The 26,746-nt window shown below is 39.5% G+C and overlaps 1 protein-coding gene across 2 annotated transcripts; it reads left to right on the top strand.

The window, feature by feature from the left end:
* The first annotated feature begins 136 nt into the window (after positions 1 to 136).
* ACAT1 (acetyl-CoA acetyltransferase 1) lies at positions 137 to 24,545 on the top strand. Of its 2 annotated transcripts, XM_046685752.1 has the most exons (12): positions 139 to 308; positions 10,649 to 10,696; positions 11,199 to 11,316; positions 11,598 to 11,693; positions 11,928 to 12,028; positions 15,744 to 15,887; positions 16,326 to 16,476; positions 17,389 to 17,484; positions 18,842 to 18,955; positions 19,842 to 19,906; positions 21,525 to 21,682; positions 22,112 to 24,545. In XM_046685752.1, the coding sequence occupies exons 1-12, from the start codon at positions 237 to 239 to the stop codon at positions 22,230 to 22,232; spliced, it is 1,284 nt and encodes a 427-aa protein (XP_046541708.1). In that variant the 5' UTR covers positions 139 to 236; the 3' UTR covers positions 22,233 to 24,545. The 2 variants fall into 2 exon arrangements, with proteins under 2 accessions (XP_046541709.1, XP_046541708.1); XM_046685753.1 differs by lacking the exon at positions 11,598 to 11,693 and having other exon boundaries at positions 137 to 308.
* The last annotated feature ends 2,201 nt before the right edge of the window (positions 24,546 to 26,746 follow it).

A 26,746-nucleotide genomic window follows, 5' to 3' on the forward strand; every position in this document is an offset into this window, starting at 1 on the left:
TTCGCCGGGCCGGCGGCTCCCGGGTTCCAGCGCCAGGCCCCGCCCCTCCCCGGGCTGCCGGCCAATAGGCGCGGCCGTCGCCGTCCGCGGCGGCTATTGGAGGAGGCGGAGGCGGGGCCGGGGCGGCGCCGCTCCAGGCCGCTGGGCTAGCTGGGCGCTCCGAGCCGGGACTCGCTGCGCGCCCCCCCCCCGCGGCCGCCTCCGCCCTTGAAGTCCCCGGTCGGCGCCTGGCGACCATGGCCCTGCTGGCGGCCCTTCTGCGCGGCGGCGCCCGCGGCCGCAGCCCCCTGCTTCGGAGGCTGGCTCAGGTGAGAGGGGCTGGGACCCGGGACTCGGCGGCGCGTTCCTCCCCCGGAGCTTCCCGCCCGGGCCCGGCGGCCGGAGGCCTCGGGAAGCCCCCGCGACTCCCGGCGCAGGAAGGCCACGCGCGCGGAGCTGGCGCGCAGACCCCCGCGGCTGCCCCGCGCCAGCCCGACCCCGGGAGCTCTGCTGTCATCGCAGTGACGACTTAACTGGTGTGTTACACGGGACGCAGCTTCTGGCAGGCTGCAAGGCCCGGGATTGGTCCTTGCCGTCCCCGACGGGTGTGGAAGGCCCATAAAACTGCTTCTGAGCTTTCCTTTAGAGCTATGTGTGTGTCACTCTGACGGTTTGTTTTCATGCGATGGGTAACCACTGGGCTTACGCTATGTGATAATAAAAAGATGCTCCTTCTCCGGAGCAACCTCAGACTTACCAGGGAAAGTAAATGGTTCCTCATAATACAAGAAATAAATTATACTTGATAGATGAGAAAGTTTACATACTGAGGCATCCAGAGGCGTGTTTCTCCTCCGGCTGTTGTGTTTAGGGAACACAGGAGCGACAGCCTTGAAAGAAAGAATTTATTTTCCATCCATCGAAGGAAGGGAGCTTGCACCGCACGGTTAGGGTCTGGCAAACCCTAGGGAGTAGGTAGGGAACTTGGTTAGTGAAGTGTGAGTTTCCCAGTTTGGTGGGGGTCATAAACTTTGAAATCCAGTCATTTTTAAGAGTTTGGATTTGACTCAAGCCAGTGGAGACCGTTGATATTTTTTTTGTTGTCATAATCAGAGGTTAGGGAGGGTTGAAGTGGGGAGAAAACTATTGTCTGTCTGGTTGTGCAGTAATTTGAGCTAGTGTGCTGGCACGTGACAGGGAGCAGCATTACGCAGGAGCTTGTGAAAGAATCAGTGTAGAATTTGACAAATTTGGAGTGGGAGTGGGGAGTCAAGGGAGAAGAGTCTAAAATCCTGGGTGACTGAGATAATAGGAAGTCAGGAGGAGTAGGTTTCCAGGAAAGTTGAGTTCTTAATCAGCATGTTTGTTAGTTTCATGGAGTGACTTTGGAAATCACAAAAATGTAATTAAGTTAACCTGGGTTTCAGCCAACGTTAACTAGGTGAATTAGGTGAACTAGGTATTCTAGTAAATTAAAAAAAAATGCACCACCTTCTTAATTTATAGTTTAAGAGCTTATAATCAAACACCAGTGTTGCTGCTGAGAAAAATGAAGCTGTGGGTCATATAGCACATGATTTGTGGTGTTCATTTTATTGAACTCTAGGAGTCAGTTGTATTGGTTGTTACTTGAATTAAGTGGTCCTTTACTGAACTGTGGAAATCTGTTTAACAGGCTTTTCAGTATTCAGTGCCATTTTGTGGAGTAGAACTTGACCTCTCACCCTTTCCACTGGCTCTTTCCCCTTTGCCTTCAGATACACACAGGTCACCCTTACGGTCGGCAAACCTTTACGGACTTTACCAGAACTTGTTGCCTTTGCAACTCTAATCACTTTTTCTTTCTTTCTTTTTTTTTTTTTTGAGGAAGATTAGCCCTGAGCTAACTACTGCCAATCATTCTCTTTTTGCTGAGGAAGACTGGCCCTGAGCTAACATCCATGCCCATCTTCCTCTACTTTACACGTGGGACACCTACCACAGCATGGCTTTTGCCAAGCGGTGCCGCATCCGCACCCGGGATCCGAACCGGTGAATCCCAGGCCGCCGAGAAGCGGAACGTGCGAACTTAATTGCTGCGCCACCGGGCCAGCCCTAGTGATTTTTTTTCTCTATTTTCTTCCTCTTGACCTTTGTACTGTGTTTGACACTACTGACCATTCCTTCCTTGAAACTCCTGTTTTGCTGTCTTGAACCAAAATTGTTTCTTGTAATACTGAAACTTTAAAAAAATTTGCTGCGTTGTGCCAGTCCTGAGACTCTTTGCTCCCAGATTCCTTTCTCTCCTCTCCCCTGCTCTGTCCGTGTTGCTGTGAGGCTGACCCTTGACCTTTGCCGGCAGTCTTTGGAGTTCCTTGGTTTGTGACACGTCACTCCAGTCCCCCATCCGCACGTGGCAGTCTCCCTGTGTCTTCACTTCATCTTTCCTCTGTGCGTGTCTTGTCTGTGTTCAAATTTTCCCTTTTTATAAGGACAGCAGTCATATGGGATCAGGGTCCCCCAATGACCTTATTTTAACTTGATAACGTCTGTAAAGACCACATTTACAGCTAAAGTTACATTCTGAGGCACTGGGGGTTTGGACTTCTTTTTTGGGGTGACATGATTCAACCTATAACAGAAGGAGTGCTCAACAATGTAAAAATTTAATATAACAAGGTGGTTATGTAAGATTTTAACAAAGGAATTATATAAATGAAATTCATAAAAATGAAAGTGTTGATTGAAATTAACACAACTAATTCTTGGAGAGCTTTCTGAAGGCCTGAAGAAGTACGGATTTGGGATATCTCAGTTTTCTATAAGGGAATTTGGCTTTCCTTTTACAATAATATGCGTAAACACAAGGTATTTTGAGTGCTAATTGCTAAGCCCTCTCTGTACTAAGAAGTTGAAAAGTTTAAAAATGACTCAGTCGATTTTCCAAAAAAAATTTCCTCAATAATGGCTCAATTTCTAATTCATCTGATTGATTTTTACGGTTATTTTGGCATATAGATGTTTCCCACGTGTTTTTTTGTCTCCTAAGGTTTCACCTGTATCTACAATGCAGTAATGTAAAGTTAGTTGAAAAGCTGTTGAGACGTTTCACCAGTGAAGGATTTCATAAGTAAATCATTAATTCCTGAAAAATATACAGTCCTTTGGAAAGAGCAGTTACCTCAGCTTCCTAAATTTTATTACTATTTTTAATAAAATAATGTGTATAATAAAATATGTAATATGTAAAAGATACAGTATGTGTAACATGTATATATGTATAACATGTAAAATATATGTATGTATGATAGAATCAGACTGCTTGGATTTGAAATCCAAGCTTTGTCCCTTACTGGCTGTGTGACTCTGGGCAGGTTGCTTGACGTGCCTGTGCTTTAGTTTCCTTTCCTGTAAAATAAGAAAAATAGTCTGCACTGACTGGTTCTCTCTCTAACATATGTTCCAGATCCATCTGTACCCACGCTTCTTGTCACCACCTGCCACCAGCCACATGAGTCTTGCCTGGGCTCCTTCCTGTCTTCCCTTGCCCTATTACAGTCAGTTCTCTACCCTGTGGCGAGTGGTCTTTTTATAATGGAAAAGTCTTCAGTGGCTTCTCATTGCACGGCCCAGAATCCAGACTCCTTCTCATGGCCTCTTTGGTCCCTGCGTCTCTAGCCCCCACTCACATGGTGGTCTCCTGAGTTGTGGCTCCTGTCACGCTGCTCCACTTAGCGTGTGCCGAGTCTGTTCCTCATTCAAGGCCCGTGTGCTGGTTCCTCCCTGTGCCTCCAGTGCTCTTTCCCTAGGTCTTCGCAAGGCTGACTCTGATATTCATTTCTCAGCTCCACTGACATCTCCAGAGAGCCCTTTTTTTTTTTGACCATTCCACGTAAAATAGGGCTTCACTCTTTAGCTCATTATCTCATTTTTCTGGCTTCATAATGAGTTTACTGCACCTGAAATGTTTTTCAGAATTGCTAGTAAGCATCAGACTTTGTTCAAATATTTATTTAGTATCTCCTGCCATCACTGGGGTAGAAAATAAAATCACTCTCTTCTTGGAATTCACAGTCTAGTGGGAAGACAATCAGGCCACTGAGGGTTAGGGTTACAAAATGATGTATTCTGAGAACAGTTAGAGTGTGAACAGGGTGCCGTGGCGGCTGATATGGGAGTGCCTCCCTCTGCCTGGCATGGTCAGGTGAAGTTTCCAGAGGTGGCAGTGCAGCTGAGCTGTCCCTGAAAGATGATTGTGCTATGCAGATGAAACTTAACTGGGCTGTGTTCATTCAGCACATATTTACTACACACTCTATTTAATATATCCTGACCCTACTCTAATTTTCTCCTTTCTTCCCAAGATAATTTATGAGCCGTAGGCGCTGTGCCACGTGACAGGGCTGTGGCAGTGAATGGGAGACAGTCCTGCTTTCAGGGAGCAGCTTGCATTAGGTTGAGAGGGGTAATAGAGGTGTGAACCCCATATTTACACAGTGTGAGAGGTGCTTTGAAGGAAATAAACATGTTGAAATAAAAGAGAGGCCAACTTTAAATAGAGTAGTTAGGGAGAACCACTGTGGGGATGTGCCATTTGAGCTGAGACCTGAAGAATAAAAATGAACCAGCCGTGGAGAGCTGGGGAAAGACTGTTACTGCAGAGGCACACTGCAAAGATCTGGAGGCCGGAACGGGTTCGGAACAAAGAGGAAGCTGGTGTGGATGGCACAGAGCAAGCATGACATGAGTTTGGAAAGAAAATCAGGGGCCAGACCACGCAGGGCCTTGTAGGGTAAGGGGAGGAGTTTGGAGATCATTCTAAGAGCAGCGGGAAGCCATCAGAGGATTTTAGTCAGGGGAGTGACGTGACCTGACTTATGTTTCTAAAACTGGGCAGACTGTAGAAGGGAATTCACGGGAAGCAGGAAATGAGGTAGAAGCTGTTAGAGTAGCAGGAGATGGGGCCAGGACTGGGTGGACTGTGGAGATGAAGCAAAGTGGGAGAATTTAGGTCCATTTTGCACACAATATTGACAGTATCTGTGAAGGAGTATCTGGGTTTTGGGGAAGGGTGAAGGGTGAGTCCTAAGCTTTTGGCCTGAGCACCCAGGTACATTGCGATGTGATGTCCTGAGGTGGGCAATATTGGGAAGAAGGTAGTTTCCCAGGGTTGGAAATTGAGAGCCATGATCTGGACATTAAATTGAAGCTATGAAGTTGGCACTTGGACATGAGTCTGGAGCTCAATCGAGAGGTCAAAGCAGGAGATAGAAATTTGGAAATCATCAAGACATAAATGCTGCTGAAAGCCATGGGACTAGATAGGATTAAGGAGACAGTGAAGTTGGAGAATTAAAAGGGACCTGGGATAAAGCCCTGGGACATTCCAGCACTTAGAGGTTGGGAAGAGGAGGATGAGACAGCAATGGTGACCAAGAAAAGTGACCAGCAAGGCAGGAGCGGAACTGCACGATTGTGTTAAAGTGGGAGCCAAGAAAAGGGAGGGTTTGCATTGTGGTTTACACGTGCTACCTCCTTTCATTCTTACAACAGCTTGTGGAGGGTATTTGAGAAAAACAGGCAAAGAGAGTCTAAATAGCTTGTTCAAGAATATTCAGCTGGTTAAGTGAAATAAGATGGAGAAAGACAGTTATCATATGACTTCACTCACATGTGGAAGATAAACACGTAGATGCGGAGAACAGATTGGTGGTTACCAGAGGGGAAGGGGTAGGGGGGAGGGTGAAATGGGTAAAGGGGCGCATATATATAGTGACGGATGGAAATGAAACTTTTGTGGTGAACACGATGCAGTCTATACAGAAGTCGAAATATGTACACCAGAAATTTACATAGTTATAAACCAATGTGACCTCAAAAAAAAAATGTTCAGTTAGTGAGCCCACTATGCCTATTTCTCACAGAAGAAAAGTGAGTCCACGTTGTTGAGAGGTTGAGATGATTATAGTGAAGTGTTTATTGGGTTTTGCTACACAAACATCGTTGACCTTGCTCAGAGCCAGCAACAGTATAGATAAAAGCCAGATTGGAGGGAGTTGAACAGTAAACCGGAGGAGAGGACAAAGAAACAAAAATTGTAGGTAACTTGTTGGAGAATTTCTGTTATAAAAGGGAGCTAAGAAATGAGGTGAAAGCTCAGTGGGAATGTGGATTAAGAGAAATTTGTTGTTGTTTTTTTTTTGAGGAAGATTGGCCCTGGGCGAACATCTGTACCCATCTTCCTCTATTTTTTATGTGGGATGCCTGCCACAGCATGGCTTGATAAGTGGTATGTCCACACCCGGGATCCGAACTGGCAAACCCCCAGCCGCCAAAGCTGAGTGCACAAACTTAACTGCTACGCCACTGGGCCAGCCCTGCGAAATTTGTTTTTTAAAAATTTTTTTATTGTGGTCTAAATAGTTTATAACATTGTGAAATTTCACTTGTACATTAATATTTGTGAAACACCATATAAATGAGCCCCTGCGCCCCTTGTGCCCTCCCCCCCAATAACCAATAAGTTGTTCTCTCTGTAAGTTTGTTTATAGGGAAATTTGTTTCTGTTTTTCAGGTGGGAGGAACTAGAACCTGTTTGTATGCTTACATAGTGATCCAGGAGTAAAGGGGATGAATGATGTACAGGAGAGGGAAGGGATAACTAAGTTGTGGCATCTTTGAACAGGCAACTAAAGATGGGATCCAGGGCAAAGTGGAGAGACCAGGGGGCCTTCAATGAAACAGAACCAGAAACTCTAAAGAAGAGTAGAAGTGGCTTAACAGAGGCCCTTTGATTACAAGGAACAATATTCCCATTTCAAACTAGCTAAGTAGAGAGGGGCATTTTTGAAGATATACAGTAGACGAGCTCTTGGACATCCAAGGATAGGAAATAAAGTACAGCTGGCCTTGCGGGGACCCTAACTAGAAAATCACTAACCAAGGTGGTATGTGCCAGTCTCAGTCTATCAATAACCAGTGTGGTGGTTAGACTGGCCCTTGTGGTTCTTATTATGATTGCAAGATGCTCTTCAACAGTAACCATCAGGAAACTTTGAGAAAATAAAGGTTTATTACAGGACCTGGAAATTACCCAGCACACCTGGGGCCACACAGCAAGGTCACCGGTAGAAAGAGAGTGCACACATGGGCCTGGGGTTCAGCTTTTATTGGGGTCGAGGATGGGGGCCTAGGATTTTATGGACTATTTGTGATTTTAAAACATAAGAATGGGAATTTAAAGCAAAGGAGGAAAAAAACAAGCGACCCCAAGAGTCAGTTATCAAAATCAACCAAGATCTCTAAAATAAAGGATCCTCCGTGGAGGGAGGGGGCCTGGCTCTTTATCTAGTCATGTGGCTGGCAGTGTTTATTTGAGGTGCCCTCTTGAAGTGGATGCCTCAGCAATTAAAGCTTAAGTCAGGTGATTGCATTACAAAAAAGAAAGAATAAAACATGTCAGGGTTTACACTACACAAGGAATCACTGTCTCTTACAGTGTGCCATGGTCTTTTTCCTCCTTTCTCTGAGTGTATATGTTCCGTTCCTTTGCTTCTCTGCTTACTCATGGCTTTTCTCTTTGCTGTCACCTCTGTTTTTACACTGTATTGGCTGGCCATTGTGCTCACTAGCTCCAGCCCCTTGTGACCTTTCAGTTCAAGTGCCCATCATCATCCAGTTGACCCAGTCTCCCAGGGTGCCATCTTGGGTCAGGTCCATTCCAGTCTTGGTCCCAACAGCCCTGCCAGTGGGAGGAGGATGGGAGTCTCCGTGTCGGTACTTAGGGCTTTCCATTCCAGACCCTTTTGAGAAAGGAGTGTAGTTGGAGAGGCAATGACTAGCATGTTTACTACAAGTAGGAACTTTTAATTCAAAGGTGGATCACAGGTAATATGCTAGGATCCTTCATGATAAGTAGGTTACAATAAGCAGCAGCCCAAATTATATGATGCGTTAAGGGTACACTTGTTCTTGCACAGCTGATACTGAGGAGCACATCCATTAAGCAGATGCACTTGGACCTTGCCTCCTGAGCATAGACGCGTGTGCTGGCCTGGGCCAGGAGCTTATGTTGTCACTTGAGTGGATGTGTGAAGCTCAGGAGAGTGAAAATACAAACCTTACTGATTTAGTGACACAGCTTTCAGAGGTACATGTATAGCTAGAGATGGCAGATACATTTCATTTCAAGGTCTGCACAAACAGGCTAATCTGATAGCAACGGGTAACATGTTGGTGATCTCAGTTGGGTTTACAGTTAGTATATTCAATAGATGAATTCAAAGAGTTCGTGGGGCTCTTGCTTGAAGCATCTCAGTGGAACCCGATATTTGAAGACCATTGTGCATCACCAAGTAATCTTTCTCCTCTGAACCCTGGGGATGGCTTGCCTATTACGCCTCTCTTGTAGTTCTTACCAAATTCTGTTTTAGGAACCAGTATAGGTAATTTTAACATCTCTCCCTTCTAAGATTATTATTGCTGTTTGAGTATAGGGACGATATTTTACAGATCTCAAATTCCCCATATTGCCTTCTATAACGTAAGTGATCTTAGCATGTTTACTGAGCAAGTGAAGGATCAAATAGTCTTATGTATATTAGTCATCTCTCCCTCACAAAGACCACAAAGGCATCTCTTCTCAGAATCGGGGCTGCATTGAATATTGTCATGATGACATTTTTGAGTTAAATCAGGACTAAATTAGATTACCTTAGAGTTAAATTCTGTTCTTCCACTGCCTAGGAAAACATTCTCTCTTTAAGCTGCCATTGGCATGTATCTATTCTCATCTAAACACTTTATAAAAATTAATTTAGGGGGCATATCTGGTGGTTATTGTGGTTATCTCTGCTCATAACCAGTCTTTGTCAAATTTCTTGTTGTCTGTGCTGTATCGTAAGTAGAAAGCTTTAGTTGGTTATCTGCATGGAGTCAGGACAAAGCTTGTTTAATGGCATTTGTTCCTAAGAACAGTGTGGAAAGAATTGAGATGTAGGGGCATGATATTTACTCTTTCTTTTTTTATTTTAAAAGAATTTATCTGGTAAAACTGGACAGCCACATGCAAAAGATTGAAAATTGACCATTCTTTTTCACCACACACTAAAATAAACTCAAAATGGATCAAAGACCTAAAGATTAGGCCTGAAACAATAAGTCTTCTGGAAGAGAATATAGGCAGTACACTCTTTGACATCAGTTTCAAAAGAATCTTTTCGGACACTATAACTCCTCAGCTGAGGGAAACAATAGAAAGAATAAACAAATGGGACTTCATCAGACTAAAGAGCTTCTTCAAGGCAAGGGAAAATAGGATTGAAACAAAAAAACAGCTCACTAATTGGGAAAAAATATTTACAAGCCACTTATCCGACAAAGGGTTAATCTCCATAATATACAAAGAACTCACACAGCATAACAACTAAAAAACAAACAACCCGATCAAAAAATGGGCAGAGGACATGAACAGACATTTCTCAAAAGAAGATATGAATATGGCCAATAGACACATGAAAAGATGTTCATCATTGCTAATCATCAGGGAAATGCAAATCAAAACTACACTAAGATATCACCTTACACCCGTTAGAATGGCAAAAACATCCAAAATCAAGAGCGACAAATGTTGGAGAGGTTGTGGAGAAAAAGGAACCCTCATACACTGTTGGTGGGAATGCAAACTGGTACAGCCACTATGGAAAACAGTATGGAGATTTCTCAAAAAGTTAAAAATAGAAATACCCTATGACCCAGCCATCCCATTACTGGGTATCTATCCTAAGAACCTGAAATCAGAAATCCCAAGAGTCCCTTGCACCCCTATGTTCATCGCAGCATTATTTACAATAGCCAAGACGTGGAACCAACCTAAATGCCCAGAAACTGATGATTGGATAAAGAAGATATGGTATATATACACAATGGAATACTACTCAGCCATAAAAAAAGACAAAATTGGCCCATTCACAGCAACGTGGATGGACCTCGAGGGTATTATGTTAAGCGAAATAAGCCAGTCAGAGAAAGATGAACTCTATATGACTCCACTCATAGGTGGAAGTTAGTATATTGACAAGGAGATCTGATCGGTGGTTACCAGGGAAAAGGGGGGGTGGGGGGAGGGCACAAAGGGGGAAGTGGTGTACCCACAACATGACTAACAAAAATGTACAACTGAAATCTCACATGGTTGTAATCTATCATAACATTAATAAAAAAAAAAAAAAAGAATTTATCTGGTAATGTAGACCATATTTGTCTGAGGTGTGTTTGCCTCACATCAGAGACATTTGTTAGAAGTGAGTGGGTGGAGAAGTAGCAAGTTTTACTTAAATTTTTTTAAGCAATGAGGATATTTTCTTCTGGTACCTTAAAAATACTTAATTTAGAACTTCGATTTAACTTGAAACTACACTTTAGAAAGCTTATACTTTAAAAAGGCTTAGAAATTTTAAGATGATAAACTCAGAAGTTAAAACATATATTTCCGATGAACAGTTAATCAGAAAAGTATATTAGAAAGTAGTAATTTTTTTCTGATTATAACAGTGATATATGCTAACTGTGGACAATTTGGAAATCAAAGTATAAAGAAGTAGAGTGAAATCACCATAAATCCATCACTGAGAAGTATAAGATGATGTAGATTGATATTTTTTACATCATAACATAAATATTTATATTACAGGACATAAGATATGTGGAGCGAGGTTATGTATCAAAACCCACTTTGAATGTAAGTATAAATTTACATCATCCTTTGAAATTTCAAGAATTTAAAGGAAACGTAGTCAGTAAAAAATGCATATTCTTATAATTTGCATATATGTAAGGGTCAACTTGGGATGATGGAATAGTTAGGAATAGCTAATTATTGAAATATTAAGTTAAACTCCCAAGTTACCATAAAAAATTTTAATCTAGTGCTCTGCATAATTTCTGCTTCTTCCCCATTGTCTACTGTGAAACCACCTTCTCTGTAAAAGTGGGAAGGATCTACGCCTGTTTTAGAGTTGGTTTGTCTTAGGTTTTCTGTTAGGTCCTAAATCATAAAGCACCAACATTGAACTGATTAGTTTCACTCCTGTTCAAATCTTGAAATTAATTTAATCTTTGATGAGTAATCATTCATAAAAATGTGTGTTTCTTAGATATCTATGAATTATGTTTATTTAATGAAAGATGATTTGGGTAAAATATTTAAATATAATAATCTTTACCATCTTCTGTCTTGCCAGGAAGTGGTCATAGTAGGTGCTATAAGAACACCTATTGGATCCTTTCTAGGCAGCCTTTCCTCCCTGCCAGCTACTAAACTGGGTTCCATTGCCATTCAGGGAGCCATCGAAAAGGCAGGTCAGTAGTTGCTTTGCTTTCTGTGTAGAGGGAACAGCCATTCAATGGAACAAATATTTATTTTGCACTTACTGTATACATAACACCTAGAAAGGACTTAATGCCTACGTTTCTGAATTCCCTCAGAAAGAAGTCCTTGTACTATAGAGTTAGGAATGAAAGTCAAAACTGACAAGAAAAAGAAACTATTCCTGCTGTATAAAGTCATGGACCCTATTAGGTAATCACTAATTATTAAATGGAATAAAATATGGAAACGTATTTTTGATGTTTTAAAAAAGGGATTCCAAAAGAAGAAGTGAAAGAAGCCTACATGGGTAACGTTCTCCAAGGAGGCGAAGGACAGGCCCCTACAAAGCAAGCGGTATTGGGTGCAGGTACTAGGATCACATTTTTGCTTTTATACTTAAAATGTTTGACGTGGCAAAATGGGGGTCATTTCAGCTTAAATAAAATGTTAAACGCATAACATAATTTACCATTCATAGACTTAGACTGGCAGGAGTGTTACAGACGGCAGATCAGCATGCCCTTTTACTTTTAATTCTACGGTTGTGTTTGAAGAGCATCTTTGTTTTTCAGAAGTATGACTTATTTATTATTGGTTTTAGGCTTGCCTGTTTCTACTCCATGCACCACTATAAACAAAGTTTGTGCCTCAGGAATGAAAGCCATCATGATGGCCTCTCAGAATCTTATGTGTGGACATCAGGTAAGAAGCACCTCCTTTTCCATTTTGTAACTAAAATAATATGCAGTGCTAAAAGACAATAAAAACTGGACCACATTCGTGCTGTAAGAGAGACTCTTACAAGTCTCGGTGCTGTGTTGTTTCAGACACGCAGGAGGGTCTGGATTTGCTAATTCCATTTGAAGTAGAGGTCAAGATGATAGGCCAAGTGTCGTATTACAAAGTAGTTTTCAGCCAAGATGTTTTAGTCTTCAATGACCCTCTACGTCTTTCTCTGAGATTCTGGGTGATATAAAACAGCAGAAATTCTGTATTTGCTTGAATAAGAAAGGTTTTCATCATAAATAAGAATAAGGTGCTGACCCTGGGAATCACCTCATTGCCTGAGCCTAAAATTGACTAGTTTGTGGTTCCTACATGCTCCAGTTCAGCTGGGAAGTTGTGCAGCTTTCCATTGGCCTTGCTGATTTAGATCTTGTCTTTACTTGAGATGAAGCAAGAGACAGGCTGCCCAGCAAATATGTGCTGTGGTGTTAGGAGACGAGACCTAGGCTAGACTCATAGAACTTAAGAGTTTATTAGAGCCAAGCCCTTTTTTTCAGTTGAGGAAAGAGAGGTTGAGATGACCACGAACACAAAGTTACAGGGTCTTTATTCTTATCTTCTGCTTTCCAGCCTATCAGGGCATCACACACCAGGGTAAAAATCAGTTGTGAGGTGTTTGCAAATTATTTCTTTTTTATTTCTTTTTATTTTATTGTTTTATTTCTTCTTTTTTTGCTGGGAAAGATTCACCCTGAGCTAACATCTGTTGCCAGTCTTCCTCTCTTTTTTTTCCTCCCCAAAGCCCCAGCACATAGTTCTATTTTGTAGTTGTAAGGCCTTCTAGTTCTTCTATGTGAGCTGCTGCCACAGCATGGCTACTGACAGATGAGTGGTGTAGTTTGCACCCAGAAACCAAACCCAGCCCACCAAAGTGGAGCATGCCAAACATAACCACTAAGCCATCAGGACTAGTTCGCCAGTTATTTCTTACATATACAAAAACCACAATTATTTGTACCTTGCTGTTACTCTCTTGCTGTTTCCAATTATAAGGCAAGCCAAAGAGAAAAAAAGGACAGTGATATCTGAGCTAATATATCAGACACTTTATTATAAAAGTTATATATATACATGCTAAAAACTGGTATGGAAAAGTATAAAATGAAAAATAAGTCTGTCTACTTGCATCCCTCTGAGTCTCTGACTTTTTCACCACTTTCTTGTGTATTCTGCCACTTAAGAGCAGAGAAACTCTGGGAAAGTTACTTAAATTCTGTGCCCCACTCAATGTCTTGAGATATTTCTATATCAGCACATAAGACAGTATTTTACTGAACTGAACAACTATAATATATTTTATGGTCCTCACTGAATGGACATTTATAGATTGTCTCTATGGAGTTCTTTACTATTTTAAATAGTGCTGCACTGAGTACCCCTGTACGTATACCTTTGGGTACTTATATAAACAGTGGAATCTAACAGAGGTTGGATTGGTGGTTACCAGAGGGGAAGGGGGAGGAAGGAGGGCAAAGGGGTGATTAGGCACATGTGTGTGGTGATGGATTTTAATTAGTCTTTGGGTGGTGAACATGATGTAATCTACACAGGAATCGAGATATAATGATGTACACCTGAAATTTATATAATACTAGAAACCAGTGTTACTGCAATAAAAAAAAAGTTGAATCTACTGCACTGAAGCAGTACAGTGTAGTGGTTATGAACACAAAGTCTGGAGCGAGACTGATTTCAAATCCCAGCTCTTCCCCTCATTAGCTGAGCGCCTACTATGTGACATTTACTGGAGATTGGTGAACAAAACATTAAAAAATCTCATCATGTGTAAGTCTGTCTACTGGAAAAATTCATAAGAGGAGAATTTCTGAGTCAGAAGATTTTAAAATTTTGATATTTTCAAATGTTTTCCATAAAAGTTGCACCAGTTACACACTTTCCAAAGGTTTTAGGAGCTCGTTTGCCTACATACAAGGTAACACCAACATTGGGTGTTACCAAACCCTTGTCAAACCAGTGGGTGAAAAATGGTCATGAGATTGTTTAGATGTTTCAAAACTGTTTTAGTGACAAGGAAAGTTTTGTCTTAGTTGATTTTTTGTGGTTCTCTAGCAAATGCTATTTGCACTACAGTGAAATGCTTTCAGTTGGTATTATTTGATTCATTTGTGCATGTATACAATTATTTGACCTACAGGAATACTAAGATTGCCTTATTTTGAATATTTAATTATGATTTTGGAAAAGGGTCAATTTTATATTAATAGGATGATTGGAACGTTATTTTCTGTCACTTATTGCCATCATCCCTAGAAAATATTCAGTATTTCAGGATAACTGAAAGAAACTTACATTAGAACTAATTGAAAATCATATTACAAAATGGGTAAAATGTTTGTTTCTTTGGGGTAGGACGTGTTTGTCTTTATTCCTGATTAAAGGGTGTGAGAAAATAACGTTGGCTTTAATTTTGTTTACACTAATGTTTTATATTAAACCGTTTGTTTTAAATTACCCCTTATAATGCAAATGAATTTTTGTTGATTTATAATAACAGGTTAGTTGATTAATATTTATTAAACTTCTAAATATGTCAGGCACTGACATAAAAATACATAGGACAGGGTTTCTGGCCTCAGAGGAGCTTAGTTTAGTGAGGAGATTCAACATGTAAATATAGCTACAATACAGTATAATAGTACTATAAAAGCGTTACACGGTAATTGGGGAACACAGAAGAGACATTGTTCTAAGGAGGGATAGAACTAGGTGGTCAGGAAGGACTGGCTGAGTCTTGATTAGTTTGAAAGGAAATGGAGGCGTTTTACATGTTGGTGGCTGGGTCAAAAGTGCAGAGGTACGAATGAGATGGTGTTTTTGAAAACCGTTAAACAGTTCTGTATGAGCTAAGGTGTAGGTCCAGGCATGAGACTGGAAAGGTAGAGAAGGCAGATCGTAAATGGCCTTATGTACTATGCTGAGCAGTCCTTTAAGGAGTGGAATGATCAGATTTATATTCTAGCCAAAATGACTCAGGTGAGTGTAGATGATGCCTGGGTGGAAGAAAGGCTGCATGTGAGATGATCAAGTAGAAGAACATTACAGCTGTCTGGGAAGAGTTGATGAGGAGGATCTCAATCAAAGAAGCAGAAGGATTATTTCTGCGAACTGAGATTACTTCTAATCTTTTAAAAGACATTGTTAGCAGTGCGAGTGAAAAGCAAGGTTAGATAGATCCTGCATTACTTCTATCCTATCCAGTCATATCTAATGTAGAAAATTAGTTTCCAGTGAAAGTAATATGTAGTGCTTTTATGATATTTGTGTGCAATATCCCCTCTTCCACTGAGGATATTTGATGTAAAAGAAAAAAAACTCAGTTCCACAATAAAATACAAAAGTGGCAAAAGTTAAAAAAAAATTTCAGAAGATGGTCTTATGTGAAAGATTCCTACCATTTTTATTAATGTCCAATTCTAATCTTAATTATCATTATAGATTTTAAACCATTTCCTCTCACCAGCGTCAAGACACTGCTTTATATATATTCACTGTGTAATAAATGTTCAGTAAAGTCCATGTAGAATACTTGTTTGTTGTAGCTGCGTAAAGGGTATAATGGGTTTGCAACTACTATTTGAACTGACACTGGGTTTTTTGTGTTGCTGAGCAGGATGTAATGGTGGCAGGTGGGATGGAGAGCATGTCCAACGTTCCCTACATAATGAACAGAGGAGCAACACCATATGGTGGGGTAAAGCTCGAAGATTTAATTGTAAAAGATGGGCTAACTGATGTCTACAATAAAATTCACATGGTAATTATTGCTTTTTAATGGAGAAATGCTGTATACTATACAATACTGCTTGATTTTTTAAAATATATTTTAGGAACTGAAGGATGGGCTTTATAAATGTTGATTTTAATCATTCATCTTAGGAAAATATTTTTTCTATGTTCATTGTATCAGCTTGGCTCAATTCTTGAATAAATTGCCCCACACTGGAATAGGGCATTTTCTAACTTCTAATGTTGGATTCCATAATCATTTAAATATTTGCCTTTGAAATAGCAACTTCTGTGCTAATTCAAGCATTTGAAGATGAGATGTGGGTGTAAAGTTACTTAGTACAGAAAGAAGTGTATTTTAAGAAACTAAATTTAACTGCTAATTACTATTTTATGTTATGCAAAGTTAATAGATATTTTATAAGTTATACAAAGTTAGTTTTTAAAAAATCCCAACTTTTATCAGGGCAACTGTGCCGAGAATACTGCCAAGAAACTGAATATTGCACGAGATGAACAGGATACTTTTGCTATTAACTCCTACACCAGAAGTAAAGCAGCGTGGGAAGCCGGAAAATTTGCAAATGAAGTTATTCCTGTCACAGTTGCAGTAAAAGGTAGAGGGATAATGTAGACTTTACCTGTTGTCGAATTTTTTAAGTTTTAAATTAGTATATGTTTATCTTTGTTCATTTCAACTGAGGACACCGACACTTCCGCTTACGGTTGATGAAGGGAAATCTTGCCAGTTGAGAGATAATATAATTCAATTCGATTTAATATCAGATTTCAACTCAGTTGCAAATTCCACTAAGCATATTATTTTTGAGAAATGTATTTATTAAAACTCTAATGTAAGTGACAGATGTCACATTAGCTTAAGTGAAAAAGGGGATTTATCAGAAGGCTACTGGGGGTACCTCCCAGAACTGAAGGATGTATGGCAGCAACTAGTCAGCTCTGGGACCTTCTGGGATTGGAACTGGCTGTTCAGTTAGGACATGCTCTCTTGGCTTCTCTGTGCTGCATGCTTCTGTGCTGTATTCTCTCAGGTTCCTGAGTTGCTGCCTCCATCTCTAGAGTCACATCTACAGGGCTCTCAAAGAGGAGACTTCTCACCAACTCCAGCAGAATAATGCACAGGAAAGACTCATTAACTTGGTTTAGGTTATATTTCCATTATAGAAAAGATTACTGTGCTTAGAATGATGGAATACTAGAGCTTATCCAGCCTAGGTCAGACATCTCCCCTTGGGGTGAGAAGTCTGTAATCATAGGCGGCAGAGAGAGAAGAGAATGGGATATGGCTGAATAGAAGATTTAAATTGTGTTAAGCTACTTAAACTCTTCAAGACACTAAAGGAGATTATAGATGGTAGATTCTAGAGCAGAATTTACTCAGGGTGGTTTAAGGTATGCAGGCATATAAAGAGAGGCACAGACTACCAGGCACCTTGTGCAACAGTTTCTTGCTGAATGACTAATTGTTGTCTTGACTGGTAACATTACTTAAAAGCTTTTTGTTTTAGGTAAACCAGATGTAGTGGTGAAAGAAGATGAAGAATATAAACGTGTTGATTTTAGCAAAGTTCCAAAGTTGAAGGCAGTATTCCAGAAAGAAAATGGTTAGTATTAAAAAATGAAGCATAAGAAAAAACGCAGTCAAAATATGTATCTAGTCTTGGAATTGTCTATTTTTAAAAAGTAATTCTAGAAAGCATCTACATGTTATTTAACATTTTCAGTACATCAGTCTCAAGTGAAATTAACAAATGATATTTATCCAAAGTATATTTAAAATTGCTTAACAGTTAATACCTTCAATATATGAATCCTAGGGAAGAGATTGTAGAATGACTATAGAATTCAGTTTTTCATATGCAGTTCATCTTGAAAGTTTATTGTGGTGTGAAAGCCAAGTTTACATATTCTGTTAAATATCTGTAAGCCTCTTGAGGACTCAGATGACAGCTGTGTTGTTCACTATTGTATCTCGTACCTGGCATATGGTAGGTCCTTAATAAATAATCATTGAATGTTAGTATAAACAGGATCCCAGTGTTCTAAAGTAATGGTTTTGAAATCCTTTGAGAAATGCTCAGTTTTGCTTTTAAAATTAGCTGTATTCAGTTGTGATGATAATCTGAAACTATTTTTTCCCCCGTTCCTGATTTTTTTATTTTTGTGGTAACATTGGTTTATAACATATACATTTTAGGTGTACATCATTATATTTTGATTCCTGTGTAGATTACATCATGTTCACCACACAAAGACTAATTACAATCCATCACCACCCACATGTGCCTAATCACCCCTTTTTCTGCTCTTGCCTTCCCCCTTCCCTGATTGAATTTCTCACTACCAACTACAGAAATGGGTCTTTCTTTTTTTTAAAGCATCATATAAAAATTTATATTGCAAAAGTATATCTTTATAATTTTAGCAGCAGTCTATTATAGGGTCTTCATTGATATTTTTAAAACACAGCTTGATATATAATTTACATACCATGAAATTCTCCTGTTTAAAATGTACAGTTCAGTGATTTTTAGTATTCATTGACATTTAACTTCAAGTGATTGTAGAGAAGAAGTATCTGATTTTGACACTGATTTGACAAATATATAATGAGTGTCTGCTCTAATGTGGATAAGCAAAGAGACTCTGGGGAGAAAAATAATGAATTGGTCCTAATGTTTGAAGAATTGTAAACCAGCATTTTCCCAGTGCCATCATGCAGGTGTTTCTGAGCTAGCTTTGAATAAACTGTTACCAAAAACTAACACAAGAAGGCATTCTTACATTAATTGTTATAGTTAGCTATGTATGTTTCCTGAGAGTAGGAATTATCTCCACCCATATTTGTAATTTTTCATGCATCTAGCCACCCAGGCAGTACTCTGTAGGAATCTGTCAAATTGACCCACGTGAATTCAATGTGAAAAAATGTTTTGACTTCATGCTCATTGATGCTTTTAGGCACAGTAACAGCTGCCAACGCCAGCACACTGAATGACGGAGCGGCTGCTGTGGTTCTGATGACCGCAGATGCGGCCAGGAGGCTCAACGTTAAACCACTGGCAAGAATAGCAGGTGGCAATGTTCTGAACTTGTTTATTCCTAAACCCCAATCAGCTCTTCCTGAAATTAAGTTTCCTTGTCGGTAATACATAATATTGAAGTTGGCTATTTCTAGCTATAGGTTGTACTTTGTGACAGAATTTATTCCATGTTTTAATTGAGATAGAAGCTCCTTTAATATTTTGGTCATAATTGTATGTAAGAGTAAGCTTTAAAAATCTTGTCCTCGGGCCGGCCTGGTGGCACAGCGGAGAATTCAAGGTCTGTGTTTTACCCTGGCACTGTGGGGAAGGTAGAATAAAAAGAACATTGGATTAGGAGTCTAGAAATATGAAATATAGATGTTTTTGCATTTATTATTAAATATGTGGCCTTGACATACCCTCAGTCTCCTTAAATTTATATTTTTAGCTGTAAAATCTGCCTTCCCTTCTTCAAAAGGAGTTGAACAGATATTATTGTTACTTTATAAAAACCTTGTAACTTCATTCTTAGTTTAGATCATGGTTTCTTAACCTTAGCACTATTGATATTTTGCAACAAATAATCTGGTTGTGGGGGCTGTTCTGTGCATTGTAGGATGTTTATCAGCATCCTTGGCCTCTACCCACTAGATACCACAATAAGTTGCATTCTACCTATTGTGACAACCAAAAATATCACTGGATAATGCTAATGTCCCTGGAGGCAAATTCCCTCTAACTTCCTACATGTGAAAAATCAATTCGATGATTGGTATCATTTTGTAACATGTAGAATCTTAAAAAAGAAACAAATACCATTACATATAGGGGTTAGGAAACTTGTATTTTTGGGTGTTATATATAACAGTTGTTAGATATAGCTTTGGGTGCTTGTAAAAATTTTAACAACCTATTTATTATTATTTTTTATAAAGCATTTGCTGATGCTGCTGTAGAACCTATTGATTTTCCAATTGCACCTGCATATGCTGTACCTAAGGTGAGAACAATGTGAGGATTTGCCATTATGCCAACTTCTGGTTTGCTTAAACCAAGGTTGCAGGTTTAGTTGTTAAATGTTATTCATAAAGCACAGAGATAGCTTGGTTTCAAATCTTCTCACTTCTTTTGAAAACAATTAGAGCAACAAGGTTGACAAACCAAAAAAATAAACGAGCAGCTGATAAACCCACATCTTCAATGGAACAGATTAAAAACTACATAATTGAATTTCTTTCAAGTATGATGCTAAACTCAGACGCCTAGTATGGTAACCACAAAGTGGGAGGCTGGTGCTGCAGAGAAAAAAAGGGAATGCTGAGGGTCCTGGTTCTAGAATTCAAAGCAAATATTCACTACTAGAAGGGGAGGTTTCAATCCTGAAAGAGAACTGCTAGGAGCAGGTCTTAGAGTAAAACTACAAAGAGAACCTACATACTCCAAATCGTCAGTCTAAGTCTCTGTGGGAAGTTGCTAAGGGGTCACAGGAAAAGAGACAGTGTGAGGAGGTGTAGGGGTTGAGGAATCTCAGAAGGTGCCAGCAAATGTTCCCTTTCAGGAGAGGGCCTCACCCTGAGAGTGAACTTCTGAGAGCAGCATCCAGGTTAAAAAAGAGCAGAAATCAGTGGGGAATAAGGATAGAGAAGGATCAGAAACAATGGGGAGTGAGGATCTGTCCAGAGGTGGCAGATCTCAGCAAGGGACAGAATTATACAACTTCTGAAAGTGAATGCATCTCATTGGAAAGCAGGAGAGACAAACAGTTCTGGATTCTGAAGCCAGAAGCTAGATCCTGACCCCAGCTAGAAGCTGAGAGTTAGAGAAGTGGCTACACTCAGGTACCATGTTTTGTCTTGTGCTGTTGGAACAGAGGAAGCTGTGTGAGCTGTACAGCTTAGAAAGCTACCTGAGCCTGCTGGAGAAGGCGAGGAATAGTTTCATGTTAATTTTATCATTGTGCATGACAAAAATATTTCTAAAGAAAAAGGGCACTAGCAATATTGTATAAAGATAATAGCAAAGGGTAACTAGTCCCTTAACACCTTCCTGCATAGCTGAGGAACTACCAAAACAAGAGATCATATAATAAAAGACTTCAAGTAAATAATTTACAATGAAGATACAATAAGCTCTGAATATGTGTGCCCCAAATAACTCCACAGCAAGTTTCATAAAGCAGAAACTATAGAGGATGCAATGAAAAACAGAAACATACTAATAGTAATATTCCTCTTTCATTTGCCAGATCAAGAATCTAAGCATCATAGAATCTGTAAAGTAGATCTTTAGAATATACATCAATTATGTACCTGCAAATCAAGAGTACATGTTCTCTTCAGGTATCTGTGGAATGTTCAAGAAAATCAAGTTCTCTCTCTCTCTCCAAAATAGAAATAAAATAATGCAAACAAGATTCTTTGATTGTAGTGCAATAAGATGAGAAATTAAAAGCAGAAAATAAAAGAGCCCTTCCTCCTGGAAGCTAAGAAACTCCATATGAAAATATTTGTTGCATCAGAGGCAAATACAAACCAAAATTGCAGAATTTCAATAAAACAATGAAAATAAGTTTTGAGTGTTAATTATCTAAACATAACCTATATTTAAAATTTTTTTAGGTTCTCAAAGATGCAGGATTGAAAAAAGAAGATATTACAATGTGGGAAGTAAATGAAGCCTTTAGTGTGGTCGTACTAGCAAACATTAAAATGCTAGAGCTTGATCCCCAAAAAGTGAATATCAATGGAGGAGCCGTTTCTCTGGGACATCCAATTGGGTAGGTAAAATCATAAAGAAAAACATCTATCTAGGTTAATGGCTGCCTTTGTATTTCTGTCTAAACTTAAACTGCTTCATGATAATTCCTATTAGTCTTGGTTTAACCGTTTTCCTTCCCACCTGTCCTTCGTAAGGCAAACCCCATTTCTGATAGAATCCAACACTGAATACAAAGATCTGTCACATTTGTTGCTTGAAAACTAGTTTTATGTTGAAGAAGATAAATTAAGATTAAAATCTATGCTTGGGCTTTTTATAAAGCTGTCACCATTCTTAAACAAGTCTCCCAAGCTAAAGAAAAGTAGTCAAATTCAGCTACAACTAATTGCTAATAAGCTTTTCAAGAAGTTAATTTGGAATAGAAACATTTTTAGTTAGTCATAATTCTATAATTCATTAAAGAACCAAAATGCTTTCTTAATCCTAGGATGTCTGGAGCCAGGCTTGTCGTTCATCTGACTCATGCCTTGAAGCAAGGAGAATACGGTCTTGCCAGTATTTGCAATGGAGGAGGAGGTGCTTCTGCCATCCTGATCCAGAAGCTGTAGACAACCTCTGTTGTCTTAAGGCAACAACCCTATGTGGCCAGAAAGACCTGTTGTAATGGGTGTGACTGACTACCCTGGCTCAGCTTGGACTCAAAATCTGTTTCATTTTTTTTATTATTTTCTATTTTAACTTTTTTTTAATATGATAAAAAGATCAAATCCCAACACCTTTTGAAAGTAAATGTAAATTTTTCTTCTGCTTCAAATTTTTTATAATCTCTAGAAGTTCAACACGTTTTCATGTTATAAAGCTATACTATGAAATACCAGTGTGCAATATTAGTGACATAAGTAGCTAGAAGTTTCCATTTTAGAGAACAAATCATAATCTATATTTGTGAGGACTGTTTGTTTGTTAAAGATCAAGTGAATGTCACCTATAGCTAACTCAGATTTAGTAGACTCTTCAAAGCGAGAGCAAGCTATTTTGGGCAAACTAGCAGTGCCTCATACCGTTAGTCAAGTAGCCACAATGTGTGAAGTGTTGCTAGAAACAGGAGAAACTCATGTGCTCAGGTCCAGAGTGGGTGCACTTTCTCATAACCTCAGCATTCAGGATTTGGTTGGGGTGGGGTCAAGGTTCCTACAGCAGCAGAGAGTGAGAAAGAAGGTGGAAACTGCTCAACTGAATGGATTTATAAAGGGAAGAGATGGTCACTTTCAATATGCCACAATGCTTGTTCTTAGCAGGATAAAATGCAGCACAAGTACCTCGAACTGCATTTCATCTGGGGAAAAAACCACTGCAGGCAGGGGGACTTATGCGCACCAACCTCAGCTGCAGCTCCGAGAAGGGAAAGCTGCTACTCGAGTTGAGCTTGACAGTAGTGGGGGAGAGGGGGCAGAAAAGATCATTGTATACACGGATCTCTTGGCAAATAATTCATTGTGAATCCTTATCTTTGAAGGAACAAAAAGGCAGTTTGTGGCAAAAAAGAAATATTGTTTAAAAGAATACTTTCAGAAATACCTGTGTGGTAATCACAGCTAACTTTTGTGGCTCACTGTGTGCTTTCTGTCCTAGAGGCTTTATTTATATTAACTCCTTTAATCCTCACAAAAACCCAAGAGGGTAGGTAGGTACTATTATTATCCCTGCTCTACAGATAGGGAAATTGAGGCATGGAGTGGCTAAATAAATTCCAAGGTCAAATGCCTGGTGAGTAGCTGCAATGGGTTCTAATCCCAGCAGTCTCACCTTAGAGCCCAAGTTCTTAACTCGCTATGCTCGGCTTCTCGGGACTCTCAGTAAGCATCTGTCCTAACTATAACAGGAGCTCAGCAAAATACACGAAAAAAAAGAAACCCAAAATATATTAGAATACTTTGTTGAAGAGAAGCAGAATTAACACTGCACCCAAAAGTCAGTGGTCTGAAAAACATCTGAAAAGCTCTGACAATTCTGGGAAATAATGAAGAGAGGAAAACAAAAAAGGATACAGAACCAACAAGTAAATGGTATTTCTTAAAAAGAAATAAATTCAAATAGTTCTCTGAAGCAATAATTACAATATAATAGAAAAACTCAGGTTTTTAAATACTAAGTGGGCAGATTTTGAACCTTATTTCATTAGCAAAATTAACAGAATCATACTAAGATATTCTGGAGAAAACAGTAAAGAAGAAAATTCTTCAAACATCTAGAGAGAAAAATGGGTAGTTTAAGTCCTCACTTCTAATCAGAAGTGACCACCATCTACATATTTGTAATGGAATAAAGTGATAGATAACTAGAAGGAGTGTCTAGGCATGCAAGAGCTTAGAAAGTACGGCACTCTGATGTTTCCCCCCAAAATGACAAAGGTTTATACCAGCACATGGAAAGAAGAATCAAAATCAGGAATTCAGGAACATGAAAGTTTAAAATTTTTTAAATGATTAAGAACTGGCTGGGGAGCAAGGGAAGGTACTGGTAAAATAGGGGTAAAAATATATATATGCTAAATAAAGGCAAATGCCAGTAGAATGTAAAAATGAGTTCTACATCTTAAATTATTATAGAACATAAAAGCTGAAAACCCAATTATAGAAGTAAGAAGACAGGGTTGGCATATATCATAAAATGATTAGAAGTCAAGGCAGAAAGTGTTAAAAAAATAGGACAAGAACTATCCTGTACAGGCATACCTTGGAGATACTGCAGGTTTGATTCCAGACCACTGCAGTAAAGTAAGTCACACAAATTTTTGGGTTTCCCAGTGAATTTAAAAGTTATCTTTATACTGTAGTCTAGTAAGTGTGCAATAGCATTATGTCTAAAAACGCAATGTATATATCTTAATTAAAAAATACTTTATTGCCAGAAAATGCTAACCGTTTTCTGAGCCCTCAGTCAGTCATTAATCTTTTTGTTGGTGGAGGGTCTTGTAAAAAACACAGTATCTGCACAGCACAATAATAATGAGGCATCCCCACATAAAGAAAAGATTATTTAAAATGAAGTTATGGAAAACCCAAAAATAAGTAAAGGGGCACAGAAGAAGTGGTTTTTATGGACGATGATGAGAGTTTAGCAGACATCTAGGAGCTGACTGTGATCCTCCCTGGAGACTGGGGAAGCCAGCAGAACTACCTCTGCCCCCTCACGTGAACCCACTACAAATCACAGCTATCTCCCTAGAAGGAGCTTGTACACATGCCTGGTGCCCCAGCTTCTGCAGCTGCCTCCCAAGCAAGAGGCCCCTAGATCACCTGGCTGTGACAGCCAACAAGGTTTGCACTCATGGGTCCCTTTAGCAAAGCAGTTATTAATGGGTGCAGGAGTCCTTCCTGCTCCTGCCTGTGGCTATACAGCTGCGCCCAGTGCAGAGGGAGCAGGCAAAAACGCCCATCTCCCAGTGTTTCCCTGGAAGAGCCCTAACTATATACTTTCCCAGCTGCTGTCTGATGCCACAACTTTGAATCAGCCTGCATCTAGGTGCTGACTGTGATCCTCCCCTTCAGGACAATGACAGGTCTTGGCATACCTTCTACTGGGAGCCACAAATAACAAAGGCAGCAGCATGGACATCACAGAAGTCTAAGAGACAACAAAGAGCTCTGGCTAGGCTGAGTGATAAGTTCCATTTCCTATGCAAGATTACTCTGTCAAGACTGGGAGAGGTGGTTGTTTTACCTAATGTGCAGAAAGCAACAGAGAGAGTCAAAGAAAATGAAGAAACAGCGATATGTTTCTAACAAAAGAAGATAAATCTCCAGAAATAGACCTTAATGAAACAGAGATAAGTGATTTATCTGATAAAGACTTGAAAATAATGGTAATAAAGATGTTCACCGAAACTAGGACAATGTATAAACAAAGTGAGAATTTCAAAAATGAGAAAAAGTATAAAAGTACCAATTGGAAATCATGGAGCTGAAGAATACAACTGAACTGAAAAAATCAATCAAGGGGTTCAACAGCAGACTAGATCATGCGGAAGAAAGAATCAACAAGCTCAAAGACAGGGCAGTGAAGTTCATCAATCAGAGGAGCAAAAAGAAAAAAAGAATAAAAAAGAGTAAAGATGGCTTAAGGGACTTATGTGACACCATCAAGCAGACCAATATTTGCATTATAGAGGTCCCAGATGGAGAAGAGACAGACAAAGGAGCAGAAAGCTTATTCAAAGAAATAATGACTAAAAACTTAGCCAACTTGGGGAAAGAAAAAGACATCCAGATCCAGGAAGCCTAGAAAGTTTCAAAAAACATGAATCTAAAGAACCCCAAATCAAAACACATTATAATTAAATTGTCAGAAGTTAAAGACAAGGAGAGAATCTTAAAAGCAGCAAGAGGAAAACAATTGGGAGAAGATAAAAAACTCATACAACTCAACAAAAACCCCAGAAACAACCCAATTAAAAAAATGGGCAAAAGATCTGAACAGACATTTTCCAAAGAAGATATACAGAGAGCCAAAGGCACATGAGAAGATGTTCAAAAGCACTAATTATTAGGGAAATGCAAATCAAAACTACAATGAAATATTACCTCACGCCTGTCAGATGGCTATTATTAACAAGACAAGAAATAAATGTTAGAGAGGATGTGGAAAAAAGAGACCACTCATACATTGCTGGTTGGAATGGAAACTGGTGCAGCCACCATGGAAAACAGTATGGAGATTCCTCAAAAAATTAAGAAAAGAACTACCACCTGATCCAGCTATTCCACTGCTGGGTATTCATCGAAAGAAAATGAAAACACGAATGTGTAAAGATACATGCACCCCTATGTTCACTGCAGCATTATTGACAATAGCCAAGACATGGAAACAACCTAAGTGCCCATTGGACGAATGGATTAAAAAAGATGTGGTAAATATACACAATGGAATACTACTCAGCCATAAAAAAGGATGAAATCTTGTCATTAGTGACACCATGGATGGACCTTGAGGGTATTATGCTAAGCAAAATAAGTCAGGGAGAAAGTCAAACACTGTACAATCTCACTCATAAATAGAAGATAGAAATAACAACAACAACAACAAACAGAGACACAGAGATTAGATTGGTGGTTACCAGGGG

This window comes from Equus quagga, chromosome 14, assembly GCF_021613505.1.
Source record: "Equus quagga isolate Etosha38 chromosome 14, UCLA_HA_Equagga_1.0, whole genome shotgun sequence".
Classification (NCBI taxonomy): domain Eukaryota; kingdom Metazoa; phylum Chordata; class Mammalia; order Perissodactyla; family Equidae; genus Equus; species Equus quagga.

Bases quoted from the DNA above. Each gene is read 5' to 3' on its own strand.
- ACAT1 (XM_046685752.1), top strand. From the start codon at position 237: ATGGCCCTGCTGGCGGCCCTTCTGCGCGGCGGCGCCCGCGGCCGCAGC. The intron at 11,317-11,597 runs GTCAGTAGTTGC...GTTTTAAAAAAG, and splicing joins GGGAGCCATCGAAAAGGCAG to GGATTCCAAAAGAAGAAGTG. The intron at 11,694-11,927 runs GTACTAGGATCA...TATTGGTTTTAG, and splicing joins GCAAGCGGTATTGGGTGCAG to GCTTGCCTGTTTCTACTCCA.